Genomic DNA, 21,297 nt, shown 5'->3' with positions numbered 1-21,297 from the left:
ATGCAAAGATACTATCCCAAGTTTTCAAATGAAATAGTCCCACAAATACTGAACAAAATCACATAAAAAATTCATAAATTGTGTTGATCACCTGCACCTGATGTTAATATTTAATGCCTGCCGCATTTACTTCAAAACGAACCTCGAGATGATTTAAATTTTACCTGCAAAATATTTATGAATCTTATTAGTTGTCACATTTTTTTATAAAATTCATTTTAAAAAGGCTACTTCCACGAGGAATGGAAGGCTCAGAAATTGTTAATGAAACTTAATTTCGCACGCTTTCGTACTGTACAGCGGCTGTTTCGGCCCCATAAGCCTCAGCAGCAGAAGTACTTCAACCTCCAAAGCAAAATTTATTCCATAATATTAGTTGCAGAATATCAGAGATCTTTGAATCTCATTTCAGATAGTGCAATGAACGAGTAGAAAAATTGTCAACCCCGTAACTTGAATCTCCTGTTATAGATATCCTTTTACAAAAATTCCATTATTCTTGTTTGAGCAATTTTCAAAGAGTGAAAAACTGCTCCAAACATCACGAAAATAATTCTAGAAGGGAATTAAAATTGAATTTTCAAGTAACTTCTTAGAGGTTTTTAACCGCTGCCAAATCAAGAGGATTTTAATGGCAAAATTACCATGAAAATAATTGTCCCTGAGGAATAAGCTTTTTTGCTCTTTTTATCCCTGTCCGAGGACCGGGAAGGGCGCGCACTGCACTAGCACGAATGCTGAAACCCGGGTCCCAATAACACCGCGAACGGATAACATGGGCGCACCAGGCCGCACAGGGACCCAGCCCTTTTTTAACTAAATATGAAAATTTTGCAATAGAATAATTGTTATATTGAATTTCAATAAGTGTAATTATGGTCAATTTTGAAGAGACCGTAACCAGAAACAATTGCGTTAGAATGAGTTGCCGAAAAAGAAAATGCTAATGTGCCATTTCGTCCTCTTTTTGCGCCTCACGTGTCTACCCGCTGATATATAACGGTTGTGGCGCGAGGCTCGCGCGGACTTCAATTTAATTTACTGTCAGTCGCGGCCGGCTGAGATGGTGAAGCAGACGCTTCTGAGCGTGGCGTTGGCCGACACCGCGCACTCCGAGAGCCCTGATGACCCCGAGGAGCGGAGCGCAAGGGCTGTGCACTCCTGCGACGGGTGCCATCCGCCCCTGGCCGAGAGCGTGCGTCGCAGGGTGGCATCTGGAGACCTTTTTTTCTCGCTTGAGTTCTTTCCACCCAGGACCAGGGCCGGCGCGGCTAACCTGCTCTCAAGGTTCAAAAACCCAGCACGCGACTGACAATGAGCGTTTAAAGCTATGCACGTTTTTGCATGCTTTAAAATAGATATTGGCCCCAGTCCACCGCCGAAATCACGAAAGGGTTCAAGAATAAGTGGCTCCAACATATTAAGTGGTTCGAGCTAGTGCAATGAATTACTGTTGAAATTGTAATGAAACATATTCTTCTCGTTGGGAAAATGAAAATCTTTGGATCTACTACTTTTCTTGAAATTTGATTTTAAAAAAGAGCAACGTACGCAGCAAAAAATTATGTCGACGCAGCATGGAGTGTAGAATTTGTATGTATTAAACAATATTAATTATAAATTGCAGATTCGACAGGGTAAAAGCTGGCGGTGCTCTTTTCTGCGCCATAACGTGGCACCCTGCGGGTGACCCTGGCGGGCACTCGGAAACCTCCTCGCTCACCATTGCTGGCTCTTCCTTTAATTACTGCGGCCTCGAGACGATGCTCCATATTGCCGGTTTGGACAAAAAAATGAATGCGATGAATTTATACATTTAAAAACCTATACAGCCACGAACCTGACAAAGCAAGACGTCCTGAGATATCTGAACAGGGCAAAGAGCATGGGTGTCAGGGCCATACTAGCGCTTAGAGGAGGTGAAATATATAATCTATACCTGTTTAAATGATCTAAAATTATTATAATTTAGTTTGATATTATTTATTTATCTCCTCTTCAGTCTAAGAAAATAAAATTTAATTGACGCGTTTTGCAGACAAACCTGAAGACTACAAGGTGCCTGAGGACGGATTCGAGCATGCGGTCGACTTGGTAAGAATGATCCGCGCCAATTTCGGCTCTTATTTCACCATTGCCGTTGGGGGCTACCCTGAGGGCCACCCTGAAGCCATCTCGTACCACCAGGACTTACTCTATCTTAAAGAAAAGGTCAGTGAACAAACTAGAAATTAGGCCCACAAAGGGAACTTTTCAACTCTATTCTACGATGTAAAGGTACCATAGAGACTAAATTTATGACCCTGACAGTGAACATAATATTAAATTTTACTCTCTGCTCATGCAGCCACAGTCAATTTAAGTTCCCTTATAACTGTTAAAGGTAAAAGCGCGGCGATCTTTTTGATTAGGTCTTTGAAATACTGAAAATTATGCTTATGAAGTGCATATATTTCTCTACAAAGGTTGAAGCCGGTGCCGACTTGGTGCTGTCGCAGATGTTTTTCCACGCTCAGCAATTCATCGACTTTCAGCGTGATTGTCGAAATGTCGGCATTACTGTTCCCATCATACCCGGTGTAATGCCGATCCAGGTTTGTTTAAAGTAAATAGGACAGGAATTAAGGGAATTCTATCTGGAAGTTTTGTTTCACAGAGCTTTGCATCATTGCGGCAAATGGTAAAACTGTCGGGGCTGCAAGTGCCCGAGTCTATCCAGAAGGCGGTAGAGCCAATAAAAGACAACGACGAGGCTGTCCAGAATTTTGGCATCCACTTCGCCCTGCAGCTGGTTCGAACCGTGTTGGACGCAAAAGCCGCACCTGGAGTTCACTTTTTTACTTTAAACAGGTCCGCAGCCACTCATTAATTTTCATACAAGGTGACCCTCTCGACTCAAAAGAATACATATATGCGACTTATTTCGACATTGTTTTGCCCTTGATTTTTTTTCTCGCCAAAACAACAACTCTTTCCATGCCAAAACAAATGAGTGATTTGAATTTTTTTTGTGCGATTTTAAAAGAGAACACGTGGCTGTGGAAATCGGGAAGCGGCTGGGCGTGTGGCAAACGAGGCCGGCGCGTCCACTGCCGTGGCGGCTGGGCGACAACCACCGACGCTGCCTGGAGCAAGTGCGGCCTATTTTCTGGGCGTCGCGGCCAAGGGCCTACGTCCATCGCACCCAGCACTGGGACGACTTCCCCAACGGTCGGTGGGGCAAGCACGACTCACCTGCCTTTGGCACCCTTGCCGACTACTACCTTTTCTACCTCAATAGCCAGGTAAACAAGCACAAATTTCATATATTATTCCATCCCAAAAACTTCGTATTCTAACCCTATACTGCATGATGCCAGCAAGAATAATATCAGTTCCTCACGGTCGGTGTTTGAAAATAAACTTTTCGTAATTCAAAAAGCTACAAAAAATAATGCGACCCTGACGACAGGTACCACCGGACCAGCTCAGGGCAATGTGGCTTTCAGGACTGAACGACGAAATTGACGTTTGGCACGTTTTTTACAGCTACGTCTCTCACACAGAAAACAAGCAAGGAGTCAAGGTACATCCATATTTTCTGTTTTGATTTGCAGAAATTGAAAACTCCTCCTCTATACTGGTATAGGTGACTCGATTGCCGTGGAACGACGGCGAACTGAATGCGGAATCCGCCCCTTTATTGAAACATCTTGCTCGCCTGAATAGCAGAGGAATACTGACGATTAATTCCCAGGTATTAAATCAATTGCAATATATACACATTGAACTATAATATAATTTTGCTTTAAAGCCAAATGTCAACGGGACATCAAGTTCAGATCCCGTCGTTGGCTGGGGAGCTCCAGATGGCTACGTTTACCAAAAAGCGTACCTGGAATTTTTCGCTCGTCCGGAGGTCATCTTCGCCCTTTTAGAAGAGCTCAAGAACTACCCTCTAGTTAACTACCATATAGTGAACAAAACGGTGAGCAATAATGTCAAAATTAACAATTCTGGCAGTGGTCACCGGATTTAGCGCCACGCGCAGGTGTGGCGTACGCTGCATGGTGCACGGTGCTATGAAACGGACCAAATTAAAATACACGCACCTGGCCACCGCTTTAAAGGATTGTTACCATTAATAAGATTTGAAATTTGAAAGCAATAAACAGAAACAAGCAATCGAAATACATATAATAAATATGGATTCCATGTTTTTTCATTAAAAACGTGTGAAAAAGTTCATGATTTAAGAAACTCGAGCATAGAATTATTATTATAGGGCGAAAAGACATATACGAATACTCTGAGGAAAGTGCCGATCGCGGTAACCTGGGGTGTTTTTCCCGGTCGAGAGATAATCCAACCTACGGTTGTCGACCCTGTTAGCTTCAATGTGTGGAAGGTATAAAAATTGCGAGGTCTCAGAATTTCAAACCTCTGACTGATTTATCTTTCTATCGGCAGGACGAGGCATTCGCTCTGTGGTGCGAGCAGTGGGGCCGTCTGTACAACCCTGAGTCGCAGTCAAGGAAGGTGCTGGCCCGCATTGAGAACAACTACTTCCTCGTAAACCTCGTGGACAACGAATTTCCCCACCCTACCTGTCTCTGGACACTGCTTGAAAAAACGCTTGAAAGGGTCAATGGACTATAAACATCAATAGAGCCGCAACTGATGCATTTTTACAAATTTTAGCTTTTCATACATATTCATTAAATTTAAAAAACGTTTTTGTGTACGTAATAAAAATGAATACTTGGGCTGTGTCGGTCGAGTTCAGCTGACTCGTCATAGATTTTATTTTATTTATAATATATTTTCCACATTCTCAGTGATTCGTCTGTGTAACTACGAATTAATTGTAAGTTGGAAAAATGGTAAAATTGGCAATGCACTTAAACGATTTATTTTTAAATTTGGTAAACCTTTTAACATAATACGTACAATAAAAAATTGAAATTCTTAATAAATCGGTCAAATTATCCAATAAAAATCAGATTAGTAATGTTAGCCTATTCTAGGTCTTCAATTTATTTAAATTGACTTTTCTAAACAATAATCTTTCACAGGTTCAATAGGTCCCACCAGCCATAGTTCATGGAAACTGAAGGCAATCGAGAGAAAAATCGGTGACTCTCAGACTAATAAACATTTAAGGTGAGTCATAACTTCAGCCAGCTCGAAGTCAACTTGCTCATCATCATCCGTTGTTGGTTGTTCGAAAGAAGAAATTATCTGTTCGATGTTCTGTGCGTTGCGGGGAGTCGATTCAAGCAACTGTGAAGCAAAAAGCATCGAATTATTAGTCTTCTGCATGTACTATTTTCCCGTAAATTACCTTTGAAATGTCCTCAATTTTCTTTGGAAACTGGGGAAAGAGGGTCAAAATATCTAACAGCTCATGTGTAATGAAGAATTGGGAACCATTGCTTCGTAGTAGAAATTCATAAACTATCATCCCCGTCCAGAACACTGCCTCGTTTTCAGCTTCGATGGCGAATTTTTTTCTTAAGAACCAGACCATAAAGTCCGCTGAAATTTAAAAAAAAACTTTTAATTAAAACAAGGTAATTTTCTCTAGCATAACATATTTGATAATCTTCTGCAAAAATTGTAATTTCGTAATGTATGTTTGGCCATTTCATGAATAAAATTTTAATAACTACTTACGGAGATTGGCCAACGACTGCTCGACTTCATTGTGCAATGATTGTGCCAAAGCATTCGTTTCAACGGCACTGGCGACGAGAGCGGCCACGAGAGTCATTCCCTTGGTCTGGGCGCTTTCCGAGACTCGCAACTTTTGCAGTCTCTTTTCCGTCATCAAAAGCTTTTCTTCGTCTGTCAGGGTTGCCATCTCAAGCGTTTTCCTGGTAAATCAAAAACATAACCAACGTCAAAATTGTATAGCTGCTATTATGGCGTGTGGTCAATTGATATCAAAATTTTTCAGATTTCATGTTTTGTTCCTAACCTGATATATTTCCTAACCTCAAAAAATTATAATAAAGCATTTTTAGCATTCGCCAGATGAAAAAATTTAGCTCATAATTCGCGTTTGATAGACCGCTATGAGAGGAATCAAAATCGGAGCGTAAAATTCCACACAAAAAATTGCCACTTGATTCGGTCAACAATGCTAAAATGTTCATAATTGTTCATGTTAAGTTCCACTTTAATATGTAGTAGTTTGCTTAATTTTCCATTCAAATTTTAAATCTAAAATCTAAATAAATCTATTCATTAAAAACTTGTTCAAAACGGGCTAAATTTTTTGACAGAAAAAAAATACAAAAGGGGAAACGAAATCAACGTTTGCTTGTTGCTCGGCCAAGTGAATAACAATTCAGTGTATAGGATAGGTCGTCACTTGTCACTACTTGCGCGACTGTTGGTGGTCGCTGTCATGCGTATTTACTATACCTGCTCTAGGAGAGGGTGGCGAGGGTTGCATTCCAACAATTATTGTCTCCGCTCAGCAACGCGGCAACGCGCTTAAACGTTAACATTTGGACCAATGACTCGCGCAGCATTGGAATTTTGGCAACCAAGCGCCAACCCTCTTTGAACAGATTTCCCCAGGATGTTAAACTCAAACTCACAAGGTGGATCGGAAAAGGTTCCAGAGCAAATCAAACGATGAACACAACAATATGCTTATTCATTGAAATATATCTTTTGTTGGAGCGAAAAAATTGTTCTGTGAAAAATGTGACTAGGTGGATAAACATATCGTGATAATTAATTTCTATGGAGAATAATTTCAAAGCCTATATTAACGGTTTTTTTCTAAATTAAAATCGATGAATTATCTTGGCACACGTGTGCAGTTGAAATCAATGAACGACGTGTTGTGGATAGAAATATAAAACTTAAATCTTACCTGATTTGAAAAAACTGCGAATGAGACTCAAAATTCCTTCCGAAAGTGCAACTGTTTGATGACGATGCTGAGCTTTAGGAGACTTCTCTGAATTGCAGCTATACTGGAGCAAATTGTCGGAAACGTACGTTGCGTGCAACAGATGAAAGCCTTCTGAAGTGTCCGCGCAGGGGGTGGAATTTTTTCGTTGTGCTTGGCTATTCAGCGACCAAGTCACTCTGGGGAGCGCGAGGGAAAATATGAGAAGCATTTTTCATTGTCAGATGTGTCATTGTGAACGTGACAAAGCCGAAAAATATCAAAGTTTCCCCCAACGTTTCTCGACAGTTTATTCATATATTGTGGGATTAAAAACCCTTCGCAGCAGGGGGGAGGGGGGATTTGCTGAATATTGTCGAAAAAGTGCGTTGTTTCCTCAAACACAGCTTGAAATCGGAGCTTGGGTTTAAGCTTGCCCAGCTTCAGATGATTGATTGAATTACTTGTGTGAATAATGATGTACGTGTATACGGTGAATTAACATTATTTCCAATGAAGCCCGTGCGCCCATGTTATTCATTCGCGATGTAATCAAGACGCGAAGTTCGCCATCAGGGGTACGTCCATCTCGAAAGAGGTGAACTGACCAAAACGTAGAATAAATTTACAAAATTCAAAAGCACGGGATTGATCAAACAGGCTGCGCATATCAAATCTAAAAATTAAACTGGCTGTGTCGTGTGTCGATCAAGCTCAGTAGTTGACTCACCATATATATTTTATTGCATTATTTTTTACATTCTCAGCGGTTCGTGTGTGTAACTATAAATAAAATTTGGTTAAAAGGTAAAATTGGCAAAGCAAATTAAGTGGTAAAATGATTTTTTTAATTTATAAATTGTAAACCATTTAATCCTGAACGAAAATGTGCTGTGATATTTTGCACTGCATGTCGCAAATTGTTGCATTTTTTCTAAGTATTGCTACACGCGTAAGAATTTTAGCAAAAGGCAGAACCTTGATCCGACCATATAAAACTGTGTAATAGTTATCTTTATCTATCGTCTAGTTACATAAGATGTGCTTCAAATCGTGAAAAACGATATGTTGTTTTTGTCTTAAAAGATAAGCAATCATTCTATCTTACTCATCCGCCTCTCAATTAAGATGACTCGGGCGTTGCTTCAAGGGCGAAGGAGTTAACCCTTCACCCGGTGTAAGCTAACAATAATCTCGCATAAAACCACAGAGAACTCAAATTTAGGTAATTATTTCTCTCTTAAAAGCCTATGCCTTAAATTGAATTTAGTTTAAAAAAGATTCATTGGGTACCAGAGGTATAAAAATATTAAAATAGAGGCTTAAAATTTAAATCCTCTTTTCCTATTTCGAGAGGAACGACATTATTTTCTAGTAAGTCTGACTGGCCGATAGGCGAGGGGAAACGTTTGTGAGACTGGCTGGTTGGTGTGCATAATATATATGCGTATATCGAGTTTCGCAGTCGGCGAGTCGAGTGTCGAGTGGAGTCAGTGCCGGCCGCCCGCCAGTGTCGTCATGGTGGACGAGGTGAGTTGACGACGCGCTATTCCTTTTAAACTCTTGTTCATAAATATCTCGTTTTGGAAGGAGCTGGAGCGGCTTTACTCGCCGAGCAGGTGGTCCAAGCGCTTTGATGCCACGCAGGTCATCCAGCACCACGTCAAAGTCGTCTCTACAGGTCCCTAAATAATTTAACTGCTATAAATCACAATTAAATTGAATCTTACCTAACTATTGGCGGAAAATGTTTCTATTAAACTAGCTGCGAAGCGCATATTTTGAAATGTCGTCCGGAAATTCGTATTTAGAATTCTGGCTACGCCTTCAAAATATTTTCATTTTTATTCATTGATAGGCTTCTGCGAGCGGGTATAGCTGTTATAAACAAAGCTCGAGTCACGTGCTGCTTACTTAGATAGATAGGGGCGACGATTCCGTTGAACTTGACTCGCTGCACTTATCTCGATCTTTGCTTTTTGCTCTTCTAATAATATTCCATTTTAATAAACAGTACAACAGCTTCCACTTTATTTAAGTTTGAAAATTCAAATATCTCGTTAACTTAAAAGCATAAAAAATTATAATCAAAGTGTCCTGCTAATTTTTGAGTCTATAAAATAAAAGCAAAATCAAATTTTAGAGACTGAAGATCTAAATAAATAACGTTTTTGTAAATACCTCGATTTGGTATGCTGCTCAAGTCAAAATAATACCGTGTTTGGCATGCGTATAAGACCATTAACAAACCAGAAACTGGACAGTTTAACGAGGAAAAGCGAAAGTTATGCAACACGCGATATTCGTGTGTCGCGGGAGTTGCATAAGCACTACATTCTTTACTTCAGTGGTCCAGTGACGACAGAAAATAAACTGAGAGAGGCGCGAGGCATATGTTCCGTGCCTGATAAATAGGATCGGAAGATGAGTTTGGAAATATAATCTAATACACATTTTTCCTTCTTAGAGCTTAAGTGGTAAAAAAGCTTAAAATATCCTAGTGTTCATTCATTAATTTAAATCAGATCTTATGCAAAGTTGTGGAATGCGAACAAAATTGGCCCGGATTTTTTTCGTCAGAGTCAAGAAAGTCGTCGCAAAATCTGCTTTACATTATTATCATAATTATGAAATCATAAAAACATTATCAATTAATTATACTAAACCAAAATTATGTTCATAACTTATCTACTTCAAGCGTTTACAGATTTTAGCAACTTAAAGGAAAAATAAAGATGTGCAAAAAAATGCTGTTGCAGAAAGTGAGATTTCTAAGTCGAGCATACCAAATGAAATCGGTCTGCGATATGGCCCGCGACCTGCGCAGCAGTATGACCTGTATGGAGGAGAATCCTTGCCGCAGAGTGAGTTGGAAAATAATGAAAACTGTCGTTTATGTGTTTAAAATTGTGCATTGCTTGATTCGCAGACGCGCCATTGTTTGTGTACATCCACGGCGGCTACTGGCAGGAGCTGGACCGAAATATTTCCGCATACTGCGTTAGACCCTTAGCCAGGTGCGGCATCAGGGTAGCCATCGTCGGCTACACCCTTGCTCCAGCAGGTACGCAGCATTACCTCTGTTGGTTTCAGTTCGCATTATGGGAAATTGGTCAAGATATTAGATTTCACCTGTTCGTGCTTAGGGCTAAATTTAAATTATGGATTTTATCCTAAAAATTGGAAGGATGGTTGAGCCACCAGAAAATGTAATTTTAAAAATAAAATACATCTCCCCTAATAAGACTTAATCAATCTTTTTGATGTGTATTTCTCACCACAGGGCATCCCGACACGGGGAGAATCGAAATGACCGCTGTAGAGTAGAGGTGGGTGTGAATCTCCCCATGTCGGGGTGTCCAGAGGTGGGACTCTCACAAATTGCTCTAAAACATTCAAAACTTTGAATGTCTTGGGGAAATTAAAAATTCCAACTGTGCAGTTATTTGCAGAAAATGAAAATTAACCAGTGCTTCATTATGTTCCCCGCTGATGAATAAAATGGTAAATAATGTCATTAATCTGTCAGCCCCTTTGGAAGAAATCGTGGAGGAGATCAGGTGCGCCCTCCAGGTGATCTTGGACCAAGCCAACTTGAGCGGTTGCCAGTAAGAATCTTTTTTATACTTGGCATCTGCAAAATTCACGTTCCACAAAGCACGAGACTTATTGTTTGTTGAAATTAAAGGTGCGTGTGGGTGGGCGGCCACTCGGCGGGTGCACACTTGGCGCTGTCGGCACTCTTTGGCCTCAAAACCGAGGAGCAAGCGAGCACGGCGGGCCTGCAGCTGCTTCGTGGCCTCATCCTCATCAGCGGCGTCTACGACCTCGTGCCACTCATCAAAACCACCGTCAACACACCCCTCAAGCTCGATGAGTGAGCAGATTTATTTTTTGCCCAAATTAAAAAAGCACACCTCCCCTTCGACACCAGAATTTTGACATTATTAGTGCCTCTTCATGGTTACCAATCAAAGGATATTCTTGTGTGGTTAATAAAAAAGAGTTGACGCTTAAAGGGCATGGATGTTGAAAAATTACAATTTTAAATTTTTCGCTAAACATTCTGGATATCAGATTAATTTTGGAATTTTTTTAATCGGCCTCCGCGTCAGCCGTTAAACGCAGGACAAAGAAAAGCGGCCATATTGTGACGTCATCAGTGTCATGGCCGCTGATGTTAATCACAGGCCCTGACCCTGCTCCTCACTGATTGTTTGGTTTAATTGTCATGAAAAACAAAGGAAATGCAACAATGTTTGTGAGAATTGCCAACATGAGGAGTGATGAGGTGCATATTATATGATATGGCCGCTCTCTTTGTCCTGCGCTTGACATCTAACGCAGAGGCCTGTTAAAAAAATTCCATCTGATTTTCATAATTTTTTTCTGGTTATAAAGAGTTAAATTTTGTTCGACTCCGCAATGTCTTGTAAGGTGTCATACTCGCAACCTGAGGGACTGTTGTGATATTTGCGCCAAGCAAAGAAACAGATTGAGAGACAATTAAAATCCACAGAGAGCGGGCCAAGGCGCTGAGTCCGCTGGTGCAGCTCCCGGGTGTGCGTTTGGCAGCGTGGGCACGGCGCCTGCACCTGCTGCTGGCCGTCGGGGAGCACGACTCACCCGCTTTCATCCAGCAGACCCAACAGCTAGCACAGGTAAAACAAAAAACGGATCTTTTCTTGAGAAATCTGTCAAAACGTATCTTTTAAAAATCAAATTAGTCTTGTTAGCCTCTTATCTAGGTATTAATTTATCCAATTTGGCTTTTCTAAATAATAATTTTTCAGGTCTAGATAAATGAACTTTCTTGTAATATTTTTTATTTTTCCCGTTGATTTACCTCCTATTTTTGGGACAAAACCAAGATTTAACTGCATTTTTCCGAAATGCCATATATTTACAGTTGCTGAAAGGGCGTGTTGCGGAGGTGGAGGTGCTTGAGGTGCAGGGCGTGGACCACTTTGACATCGTAGAGAACTTGCGCAGCGACAATCACGTGCTGACCAAGCGGCTCAAAGAGCTCATCCTGGACAGCAAGCAGCATTAAACTTGACCCCCGTAGCCAAAAAACACCCCTCGCATCATCTGTTGATCGAATCGCACGCGCGCATCTGCTGCTCGCACCTGTCGCTCAGCACCTGGACCCGGCCGCAGCATCCGTTCAAATTTAAATGCTGCATCTCTTTAATATAATCTCCCTTCCCCCAAACAACTTGATATTACACAATGCCAGTACCAATTTTCTGAATAAAAGTAAGCCTTTTCTTGCATTATTTGATTACTTGTATTATTTTTTTCATGTCGAGAACAGTAGATTTGTAGCGAGACGTTTTCTGTGGAATACAATTTTCCAAACAATCATCTTTTTCTTAAAAAGTTATTGGTGGTAAAACAATTTTTTCGTATCACTTAACTATTAAATCTAGCAGATATTGGATGATGAAATTATTTTTTTAATTCCTTACTAAAATTTTGTATTTCTTGGATCTGTTTTAAATTGTCTAAATAAAAGTATTTAGATGACTCTCTCATTTGAGATGCGAGCTAGTCATTAGTAGATTTCTTAAATTTTATGCGCGTACTTTTCATTTATTTAAAAAAAATATATATTATAAGAAATTTCATTGTTCTGAGGACAAAATTGGCATGAACTCAAGTACTCTAAACGAAATTTGCACCGGAAATCATTCCTGTCTTGTAGATCACATGTTCAAAAATTTCTACAAATATTTACTTCAACTGTTTTGATGTGGCAATTTTGGAACACTTGGAGACCTTAGCATCTTTTGCAAAGTATCCCAGGGTTTAATAGTTTTGAAAAATGTGATAAAATGTTGTCCCTTGACATGTGCGAAATTTTCAGAGTGGTGTTCTTTTGTGTTTTCGAATGTTTTACATTTGCGTTTTTTGATAATAAAACTCCAAATCTCAGGTACTCATTATTATAATATATTACAAAAACCGCACATCGTCAGACTATAGTCTCGACCTCCCTTGACCAGCTGAAGCGTTTAGGGTGTGTTTACCCATCATCCCCACTGTCCCGCAAAACCCCGTAAAATGAATATTAATTTAGTAAAAAAGAATTTAACGTGGCTATTTTGTTTATAAAGCATTACCCATTTCATTTTCTCAGTGGAAAACGATAGGAACAAGTCCAAAATTAATCAAATCATAAAATGTTATTTATTCAATGCCATGTTAGAGCAATTCGATCTGATTTTCTGGCTTTGAGCAGCAACAGTTTATCTCTGTTTACGTCTCAAGGAAACAATGCACGGCTAATTTTACGTCTCTTTTAGGGGTCAGACCAAGACTGTGTGAGTGAGAGTGTGTTCTCGATCTGGGACTTCTCGACTGGAGTGGTCTGCGTGGTGTATGTAACCCTTTGCGCATCGCAACCATTAATCTGGCTGACAGGCGGACAATCGGACCGGCTATGGTCGCGTGTGTTCCTTTCGTTTTGTTCTTTCGGCGGCGGCGGCGGTGCGCTATTGGGAACGGCGCGAGTGCCCAATTCCCACGCCTCGCACGCCCCCGGCCATATCCCATTCACGGCTTTGGCTTTTCCGCCTCTTGTCCGCGCCGAGAAATCGACTATGAGACTATGAGAAATCCCCTCATTAAACCAAAAACCAGGCAGTGGAAAATTATTTTACACAAATTCCTCTGCATGGGGTTTGACATTTCGGCCAGCAGCGTCGGCTGAGCGGTGCAAAAGTGACGTCACTGCTGCACGAAGTAATGGAGCCGCATTCCTCGCTCTGGACCAGGTCTCGTCGGGTTGGGCGAGGAGGAGTGGAAAAAATAAAAACACGCGGATGAGCAAAACGAGGAGAAGGAATTTGATTTGGTGAATCAGGTCTGAATTCGTGTATTTTTTATCGCTGATGTTGAGTCAAGGAGGAGTCCGGCCTTAAAAAATTGCCGGGAATAATTGTTATCAATGGCTGTGACGGCGCCAGGCGAGCCCACCTCTTTGCCTCCTACGCTTGCTGACCGACGGGAGCGCGCTGACTCATTCGAAAAACGACGTGGCTACCGACTCTCGCACTCATTCCACTGAGTGAATAGAAACAAGATTGATGCGAAGGAAGTTGTAAATTCTTGATAGTACAATCTTTAGTTCAAAGGTCTAGAATCTAATTAATCTGAACACGTTTGATTTTAAATCAAGATTCATGCACATGGCTGAATCAGTTGCCGGAGAATTCGAATAAATTTATTTTGAGATGGTCCTGATTATTTTGTTCTTTTCCATTTTAAGTGGTTTACATTTTTGGAAAATTATTAGAATTTTTGATCGAATTTTTTATTGAAGCAATTTGTGCAGAAATTAATTAAGGACTTTAACCATTGAAATTCCAATATTGCCACTTTTATACAAACCTTACAGCGCTACTTATGTCATCCGTTCATGAGGGATTAATTAGCTTTTGCGCTGACAAAAAAGATTTCCCAGGGTTTGCTGAATCAATCCTCTTTAAGGTGTCAATTTAGAATTTTTACATACAAAGGAGATACCATCATTCGACTTCATTTTGATAATATTGCTCATATAATGTTCCTAGATAAACTACTGAAGGAGTGGTTGGGTCTTTTACACAGCGTAACAACCCAGCTGCTTTGGCCCTATAATGTTGTTTCAGGCAGCGTGTGGTGCGGGCCGGTAGCAGCTGCAGGCGTTCTCTCAGCTACCGAAAGCGTCACTCACTCTTATTCCCAGGTCCGGCTCATCTCGTTTGTCGAGTTGAAACATCGGTATAGCATTAGCCCCTATCGAACTCATTCACTATCGAAGAATTGCAAATATGACGCATTCATTAATCAAAGAGGAATGCGTCACGATTCGATGACGCGACATGAAATTCAAAAATCTCTTCCGCCTTCTCACGCTTCGAAAATTCGGCATTTTTCCTGTCTGGAGTCTGGAAGGCTGCGATGGAAAAATGGGCAGAATTTATTTTCGGATTTTATGGCTTTCAAGGTCGCGCGGTCGGTGTAATGCACGCCCACAAACGAGATTCATTCCAACTCAATGCGTGCCAGCCGTGCTCGCATTGTCCAGGGCAGGTGCGCCGCGAAAGAATCCCATCCTCTCGACAAAAGAGTTTCTCTTGTCCAATCATTGCACGTGCTCCTCAAACGAATGCTTATTCATCACATTTTGTTACATCTAATCCTTCCAGAGCAGGTAGAGCTCCGAATGAAAAAATAGAAATCCATCGGGATTAGTGCAGAAAAAGGGCGGAAAATCTAAAAAGAGGAAAATTCCATCAAATGATTTAAAAAAAACATCTACACTGCGGTCATTGGTCCTAAAAGATTTCATTTTTATTGCCTTCTACGTCAAGAGCAGGTAAAGAGTTGCTTGAAAGTGTAAAAATTCATAATTTCAATTATGACATCGACTTTTTCACGAAGTTAAAAATTCCTATTTTGTTGGAATGTTGAAATTAACTTTGGAGCAAATGCTTATGGGACTTAAATGTTTTCGCTTCGGGTATTTTGAAATTTGTTCGGCAATTTAGATTTAAATTTTTAACCACTCATTTTCTCCTAATTTCAAGAAAGTCTAATTTCTTAAAAACAAAAATTGCATTTTAGAGTAGACCGTACCCAGGGTTTCCTTATATTATTTAAAGAAACGGAAGAAAAATACCCCATAGACTAAATTCAACCGCAGTCCCAAAGACTTTCTGAACGTTATATAACCTTGTTATTTTGTTATTTAGTTGCTACTTTGAATAATTTAACAGCGCAGAAGAAATATCATTTTTGCTTCAAAATCATTCTTTAGTTTCCTGATAATAGGAAAGGAAGTACCTATATTGCTAGTCTGTGTGTGGAAACTCCGAGTACGAAGCGAACCAGAGGTTTTCCATCAGGCTAGCAGAGGGCGTGCAGGCGGCGATCGGACGTGGAGGAGGGGGGTCGCTCGCTGGCCAAACTGCAAGCAGCGTCGCATTTGTAGTTCGAAGAGAGGTACCGACGACGCGGCTTGAGTCGCACCCCGAACGCATCTCGATCTCTTTTTACTTGCCACCTCTGCCGGCGCCGCTCGCGCGCCGACGATGCACTAGCGCTGTCCAAAGCGCCAGCCTCGCTGCCCTCGGCCCCCTGACGAAGCCGCCACAAGCCAGCCGCACAGCCCAAGCCGCAAGCCGCGCGGACGTGTCCGTTTTCATTTGAGTGAGTATCGCCTTTGAATCCTCCGCCACGGCTTCTTCTCCTTGCTGTTATATTGTGTTGGCCGTGGACTGAAGAACATTTTTATTGCACCACTCGCGTTTATGAGGGAGGTTTAGGGGATATCTTAGACGCTTAGGGAAAACTTGAACGCCCGAGCGAAGAAAAGCGTAGAGCGAAGCCCGAGGCGCGCGAGCGAGAGGCGTTCGTGGGAACCCGAGACAATAAGTCCCTTCCGGTGTTCGCTCACCTCGCTTCCATTCTTTCTGCTCTTGATTTTTTACTTACTCGGCCTCCCTGCAGTTCGCATTCCAAGCGAGAAATTTGGAATACGCACGATACGGTTGGTTTGACTCTCTTTATACAAATGGCTTTTGGTTCTCATTTTTTTATTTCTATAAATAAATATTAAATTGGACCATATTTCACCCCTTATTTTTTTACCGAAACAACGCTGTGGAGGATTTCAACATTTTATTTTTGAGTAATCTCCCCAGTAAAAAAATGTTGTAGAACCTCAGCAATGTTAGTAAATTTCCAAGCTGAAAGTTTCAGAAGCGCTTAACTTGCTCAAAAATATTATCCTCACAAATAATATTGTGTAACTTTATATTTTCTGTGTACTTTAATTGTTTGTTTCTTTATTGAGACTCAATATGACCGAAACTTAACTATCCCGACAAGTTTCTAACTTAGGCCCTTGTGCTTCAGGTACGCAAACCATCTGGAGCCATGTTTGATGTTTTCGGCTCGGTGAAGGGGCTGCTAAAGCTCGACTCAGTATGCATCGACAACAATATTTTCCGTCTGCATTACAAGGCGACCGTGATCATCCTGATCGCGTTTTCGCTCCTGGTCACCTCGCGCCAGTACATCGGCGACCCAATTGACTGCATCGTCGACGAAATCCCGCTCAACGTCATGGACACCTACTGCTGGATCCATTCCACCTACAGCATCCCCAACAGATTCGCAGGATCTGTGAGTACCATTTTGGCTTTTTTCGAATTTTACCTGGAAACCATGTCTGAACCCTTTAAACCGAACCCTGTCCGCCATTTTGGATTCCATTGTTGCCATGTGCGGTTCGAAATCAAGTCAAGTGCAAAATTAAATGAAAACTCAATCATTTTTAAAATATAATTTAATTTAAAATGAAATCTTCATCGATCCGTCTGCTGTAATTTGTCAGGGTAATTACAAAGCACGTTTAAGGAAGGAATTTACACTTTAATTACATCAGCTAATTGCAGTGTTAATTATGGCGCTGGCGGCTGCCCACTTGTTGGCACCACATGCGAAGAGAAAATAAACGCCTGGGCTGATTTTCGCCCGTGTTTGCTTTTTAGGCGCGTTGATGGTCTTTTTTATCGAGTGCTCGTCGCGGCGTGTTTGTTAATAAAAGCAGAACATGCGAGGGTCCGACCCTCCAGCTTCCTTTTCACACATGACTCGTCTCGGATTGCTTCTTGCCGGCCCGCAACGTTCACTACAGATTTTCTACTTCCTGCCCCGCTAATTAGCATTAAAATTGGAGACGCATGTTTATTAATATGTTCATAGCGACTAATTAAATTTGATGGAGGATTGGTATGGGCGCCATGTTTGATATTTTGTTGGGATTGTCGTTGACGAAAACTATTAAAGGCGCCCAGCAATAAATAAGATTATTCCTCACCATGTGATTGATATTTTTTCACTTTTTAATTTGTTTTTTGCACTTTTAAGTTATTTTTTAACTAGACCGTTCAGAATGCTATTTTTGAGAAGTAAAAGATGCAAATCAATGTTGCTCAACAATGTTAGATCCATTTTGGTGCTGCTTCTTTTAGGTTTGGCGTCTTGTAGTCCAAGACTATTTGAGTCTAGCAACTCACGGCACATTTCAATCGTTGTGACGCAATTTTGGTCAATGCCCAGAGGTGATAAGCCTCTCTAGCGTCCTTATCTCGATAATTTTTATTTTTTTGCGTAACTGACCAGGCGAATTTGCGTGTTTTGTTGCAGAACGGCAAGGACTACGCTCATCCTGGCGTTGGCCATGAAGAAGTCGGCAAAGACACGCGAAAGCATCACAAGTACTACCAGTGGGTGTGCTTCGTGCTGTTCTTCCAGGCGATCCTGTTCTACGTGCCACGCTACCTGTGGAAGACATGGGAGGGCGGCCGCATCAAGATGTTGGCTCTGGACATGAACTGCCCGGTGATCAGCGAGGACTGCAAAGCGGACCGCAAGAAGCTGTTGGTCGAGTACTTTGCCAACAACCTGCACTCGCAAAACTACTACGCCTACCGCTTCTTCTTCTGCGAAGTGTTGAACTTCGTGAACGTTTTAATGCAGATCTGGCTGATGGACTCCTTCCTCGGCGGCGAGTTCACCACGTACGGCCCACGTGTGATCGCCATGTCCGAGCTGGAGCCCGAGCAGCGCAACGACCCGATGAGCACCGTCTTCCCCAAGGTGACCAAGTGCGAGTTCCACAAATACGGTCCCTCTGGTTCGATCCAGAAGTTCGACGGACTGTGCGTGCTGCCGCTCAACATCGTCAACGAAAAGATCTACGTCTTCCTCTGGTTCTGGTTCGTGGTGGTGGCCCTTGTGACCTGCATCGCGCTCGTCTACCGCCTCTGCACCATCTTGATGCCGCACCTGCGCTTCAACCTGCTGCGCACGCAGTCGCGCCTCTCGTCGCAGGAGAGCGTGCGCACCGTGGCCGAAAAGTGCAAGGTCGGCGACTGGTTCGTCCTCTACCAGCTGGGCAAGAACATCGACCCGCTCATCTTCAAGGAGTTTATGTCCGACCTGTCCAAGAAGCTCAACGGCAAGGACAACATGGTGTAGACGCCGAGCCGGACTCTGTGATCCGCGAAAGACTGCACGCGCAATCCGCCGCGCGGGGGTTCGGCTCCTCGCCTCCCCCTCCGACGAAATGCACAAAAACATGAATTAAAAACATAAACTCGAAAACACACGCGCCAGCCCGGTCGCCCACCCGCCCGCCGCCGACGCATTCACGCGAACTGCCAGGTGTACACGACGAGAGCAACGTTGCAAATCACGCGCCTAGGTTAATTATCTCATTCCTCGTAATAAAGCTAATTTTAAATGTACGGAAAGTAACAGTTGTGAGGACTCGCCTTCGGCGTCGGGACGGCGCCACCCTCTGCAGTGCAACTTCCGCTCCCGGTCTGGTCCACCAGACCGGGTCGGAACCGCGTTTCTGGCGGTGGCGCCATCTGGTGACGTCTCCCGACGCCTAGAAGTAACTTTTGTTTCGCCCCTGTACAGAAGATTTTTTTAAATTTTGATTCGATGAATGTGTATTTATTGATATTTTTCTCGAGTAAGCAGAGGAGGAGCTGCGAATAAAAGTAGGATGAGAGCGGCCGGGATGCCACGGCTCGCTCTGTCGGTGTTCAAAATGTACGAAATTCGTCGCCGTGCCTTAAACGCAGCAGCCTTTCCCAATCACTGTCAATTATAAAGTAATGCCAATGTCATCCTGCCCACCGGGCAGCACACGATCACTCGAGGGACCAATTTTCATGTAAGTTTGACCGAGGCTCAATACGCAATCAATCATTCCCAACAACAATTGAGCTAAAATTCTATTTTGTAAAACATTTTACGAAGCCTGGATTTTCAAATAAAGATAAAAACTTTTACTCTATAACACACGTAAAGCGTTTTCTTTACTCCACCTGCAACGAAAAAAAACCTGTAAAGAGCAAGCCGGCCGGCACCCCTGGCGACCGGCGTGTGACGTCAGCCAACCTTTGTTCTGCGAGAGCGTCAGGGTGGCGCGCTCGGAGGCCTTGAGCCGCGCCTGGCAACGCCGCGCCCACACCTGAGAAGCGGCTCGGTTCGGTGTGGGCAGCGCCCTAAAATCCATGCTTCGCCCTCTCCAGGGTAGCGTAAAAAATCCTAATCACCCTTAGATTTCTGCTGTTCAATATAACTGATTCTTTTAATTTGCGTAACAAATTTTACGACCCATCATTTTAATAGCTGGGAGAAGGCGCATCTCTCGCAGTGCATTTCGCTTGTGACCAGGCAGGTATCTCGAGAGGTCTGTCGAGCTTGAGCTAGGTAAAAAGGTGAGCGAGCGAGTCAAGGTCTCGAGGCAGCAGCCAACCGCGTTACGCCGTCGAGTAAATCATTAAAGAAAACGCGTCGTCCCTCTCGAGTCTGCCTGCCGCGTGTGATAAAAAGCCAGGAATTTCCACCTTCTCTTCTCGGCGTGGTCGTCTTCAAATAATAAAGACGCGGCCTGGCTGCGAGGGGAGAACCAAATCTCCTTCCATTGCCGACGCGAGAGTGAGAGAGAGAGAGAAGGTCCGGAGCGGTGATTGAGGTTAATAAAGACGAGTAGCAAATGGGCCAACAATTTATCTAATTCCATCGGCGGTGACGTCACGCCCTACGCACCAATGTGCTCCATTAATCAAAATTTAAATAATTGTCATTCAACGTGCGTGCAGATCTCGTCGCCTATGCGCTCGGCACGTCGCGTCTCTGCAACCGCATCTGAGTAAACAAGTCGTTTTCTCCGAGCCAAACACCTCTTTAAAAAGGATTGATACTGCGAAACCTTAAAAATCCTAGTTTTTCAAGCATAAATTAATGCCTAATGATTTAGTTAAAGCCAAAATTGACCTAGGTAGTACTATGATTTTTTGAGAAAATTTGCTGCAAACTTAGCATGCTTGTCAAATGGTGAAGACTGTCTACCTATTTGAAACCTTTTTCTCAAAGTGGCATAGACCTTTGGATAGAATTCGACGAGAGGAATCGAAATCTGCCAATAAAATGTGGTCAAGCATTGTAAATTTTAGAGCAAATTGTCAAAATTTTAACTTTATAAAATTACTCTTAGATTGTTGCATTTTCTAGAAAAAAATTACCAAATTCTTTCAGTAGCCAAAAATTATAATAACTTTGATTCAAGAAAATCAGTTGTAATAACGTGAAGCTATCAAACAAAGAATTTGTCATTATTTTTTAATCACTCCTGTAATATTTGTTAATGTTTTTTTTTTTTTTTTTTTTGCTCTTTTTATCCTTGTCCGTCCGAGGACCGGGAAGGGCGCGCACTGCACTAGCACGAATGCTGAAACCCGGGTCCCAATAACACCGCGAACGGATAACATGGGCGCACCAGGCCGCACAGGGACCCAGCCCACTGAAGGGCCACTTGCCTCCGCACCGAGGACTGC

At 42.3% G+C, this 21,297-nt stretch overlaps 4 protein-coding genes across 5 annotated transcripts; 3 read left to right on the top strand and 1 right to left on the bottom strand.

The window, feature by feature from the left end:
• The first annotated feature begins 988 nt into the window (after nucleotides 1-988).
• Nucleotides 989-4,776, top strand: LOC135945272 (methylenetetrahydrofolate reductase (NADPH)). Of its 2 annotated transcripts, none has more exons than XM_065492856.1 (12): nucleotides 989-1,287; nucleotides 1,628-1,779; nucleotides 1,833-1,919; nucleotides 2,039-2,211; nucleotides 2,466-2,594; nucleotides 2,657-2,850; nucleotides 3,026-3,284; nucleotides 3,452-3,565; nucleotides 3,629-3,736; nucleotides 3,794-3,967; nucleotides 4,265-4,387; nucleotides 4,450-4,776. In XM_065492856.1, exons 1-12 carry the CDS (start codon nucleotides 1,064-1,066, stop codon nucleotides 4,636-4,638), a joined length of 1,926 nt encoding a protein of 641 aa, XP_065348928.1. In that variant the 5' UTR covers nucleotides 989-1,063; the 3' UTR covers nucleotides 4,639-4,776. The 2 variants fall into 2 exon arrangements, with proteins under 2 accessions (XP_065348928.1, XP_065348938.1); XM_065492866.1 differs by lacking the exon at nucleotides 989-1,287 and adding an exon at nucleotides 1,314-1,547.
• A 112-nt stretch (nucleotides 4,777-4,888) lies between these two features.
• On the bottom strand, nucleotides 4,889-8,166 carry LOC135945363 (uncharacterized). The gene is made up of 4 exons (XM_065492999.1): nucleotides 6,869-8,166; nucleotides 5,656-5,855; nucleotides 5,324-5,517; nucleotides 4,889-5,262 (listed from the first exon to the last, which is right to left on the bottom strand). Exons 2-4 carry the CDS (start codon nucleotides 5,840-5,842, stop codon nucleotides 5,122-5,124), a joined length of 522 nt encoding a protein of 173 aa, XP_065349071.1. The 5' UTR covers nucleotides 5,843-5,855; nucleotides 6,869-8,166; the 3' UTR covers nucleotides 4,889-5,121.
• Nucleotides 8,167-8,266: 100 nt separating this feature from the next.
• On the top strand, nucleotides 8,267-12,465 carry KFase (kynurenine formamidase). Its single transcript, XM_065492974.1, has 8 exons — nucleotides 8,267-8,416; nucleotides 8,477-8,567; nucleotides 9,646-9,750; nucleotides 9,816-9,950; nucleotides 10,416-10,494; nucleotides 10,575-10,763; nucleotides 11,406-11,547; nucleotides 11,796-12,465. Exons 1-8 carry the CDS (start codon nucleotides 8,330-8,332, stop codon nucleotides 11,937-11,939), a joined length of 972 nt encoding a protein of 323 aa, XP_065349046.1. The 5' UTR covers nucleotides 8,267-8,329; the 3' UTR covers nucleotides 11,940-12,465.
• A 3,384-nt stretch (nucleotides 12,466-15,849) lies between these two features.
• LOC135940338 (innexin inx2-like) lies at nucleotides 15,850-19,758 on the top strand. The gene is made up of 3 exons (XM_065485189.1): nucleotides 15,850-16,084; nucleotides 16,793-17,062; nucleotides 18,089-19,758. The coding sequence occupies exons 2-3, from the start codon at nucleotides 16,814-16,816 to the stop codon at nucleotides 18,920-18,922; spliced, it is 1,083 nt and encodes a 360-aa protein (XP_065341261.1). The 5' UTR covers nucleotides 15,850-16,084; nucleotides 16,793-16,813; the 3' UTR covers nucleotides 18,923-19,758.
• Nucleotides 19,759-21,297: the final 1,539 nt, after the last annotated feature.

Source organism: Cloeon dipterum, chromosome 1 (genome assembly GCF_949628265.1).
Source record: "Cloeon dipterum chromosome 1, ieCloDipt1.1, whole genome shotgun sequence".
Lineage (NCBI taxonomy): Eukaryota > Metazoa > Arthropoda > Insecta > Ephemeroptera > Baetidae > Cloeon > Cloeon dipterum.
This window is presented reverse-complemented; position numbering and strand designations above follow the sequence as displayed.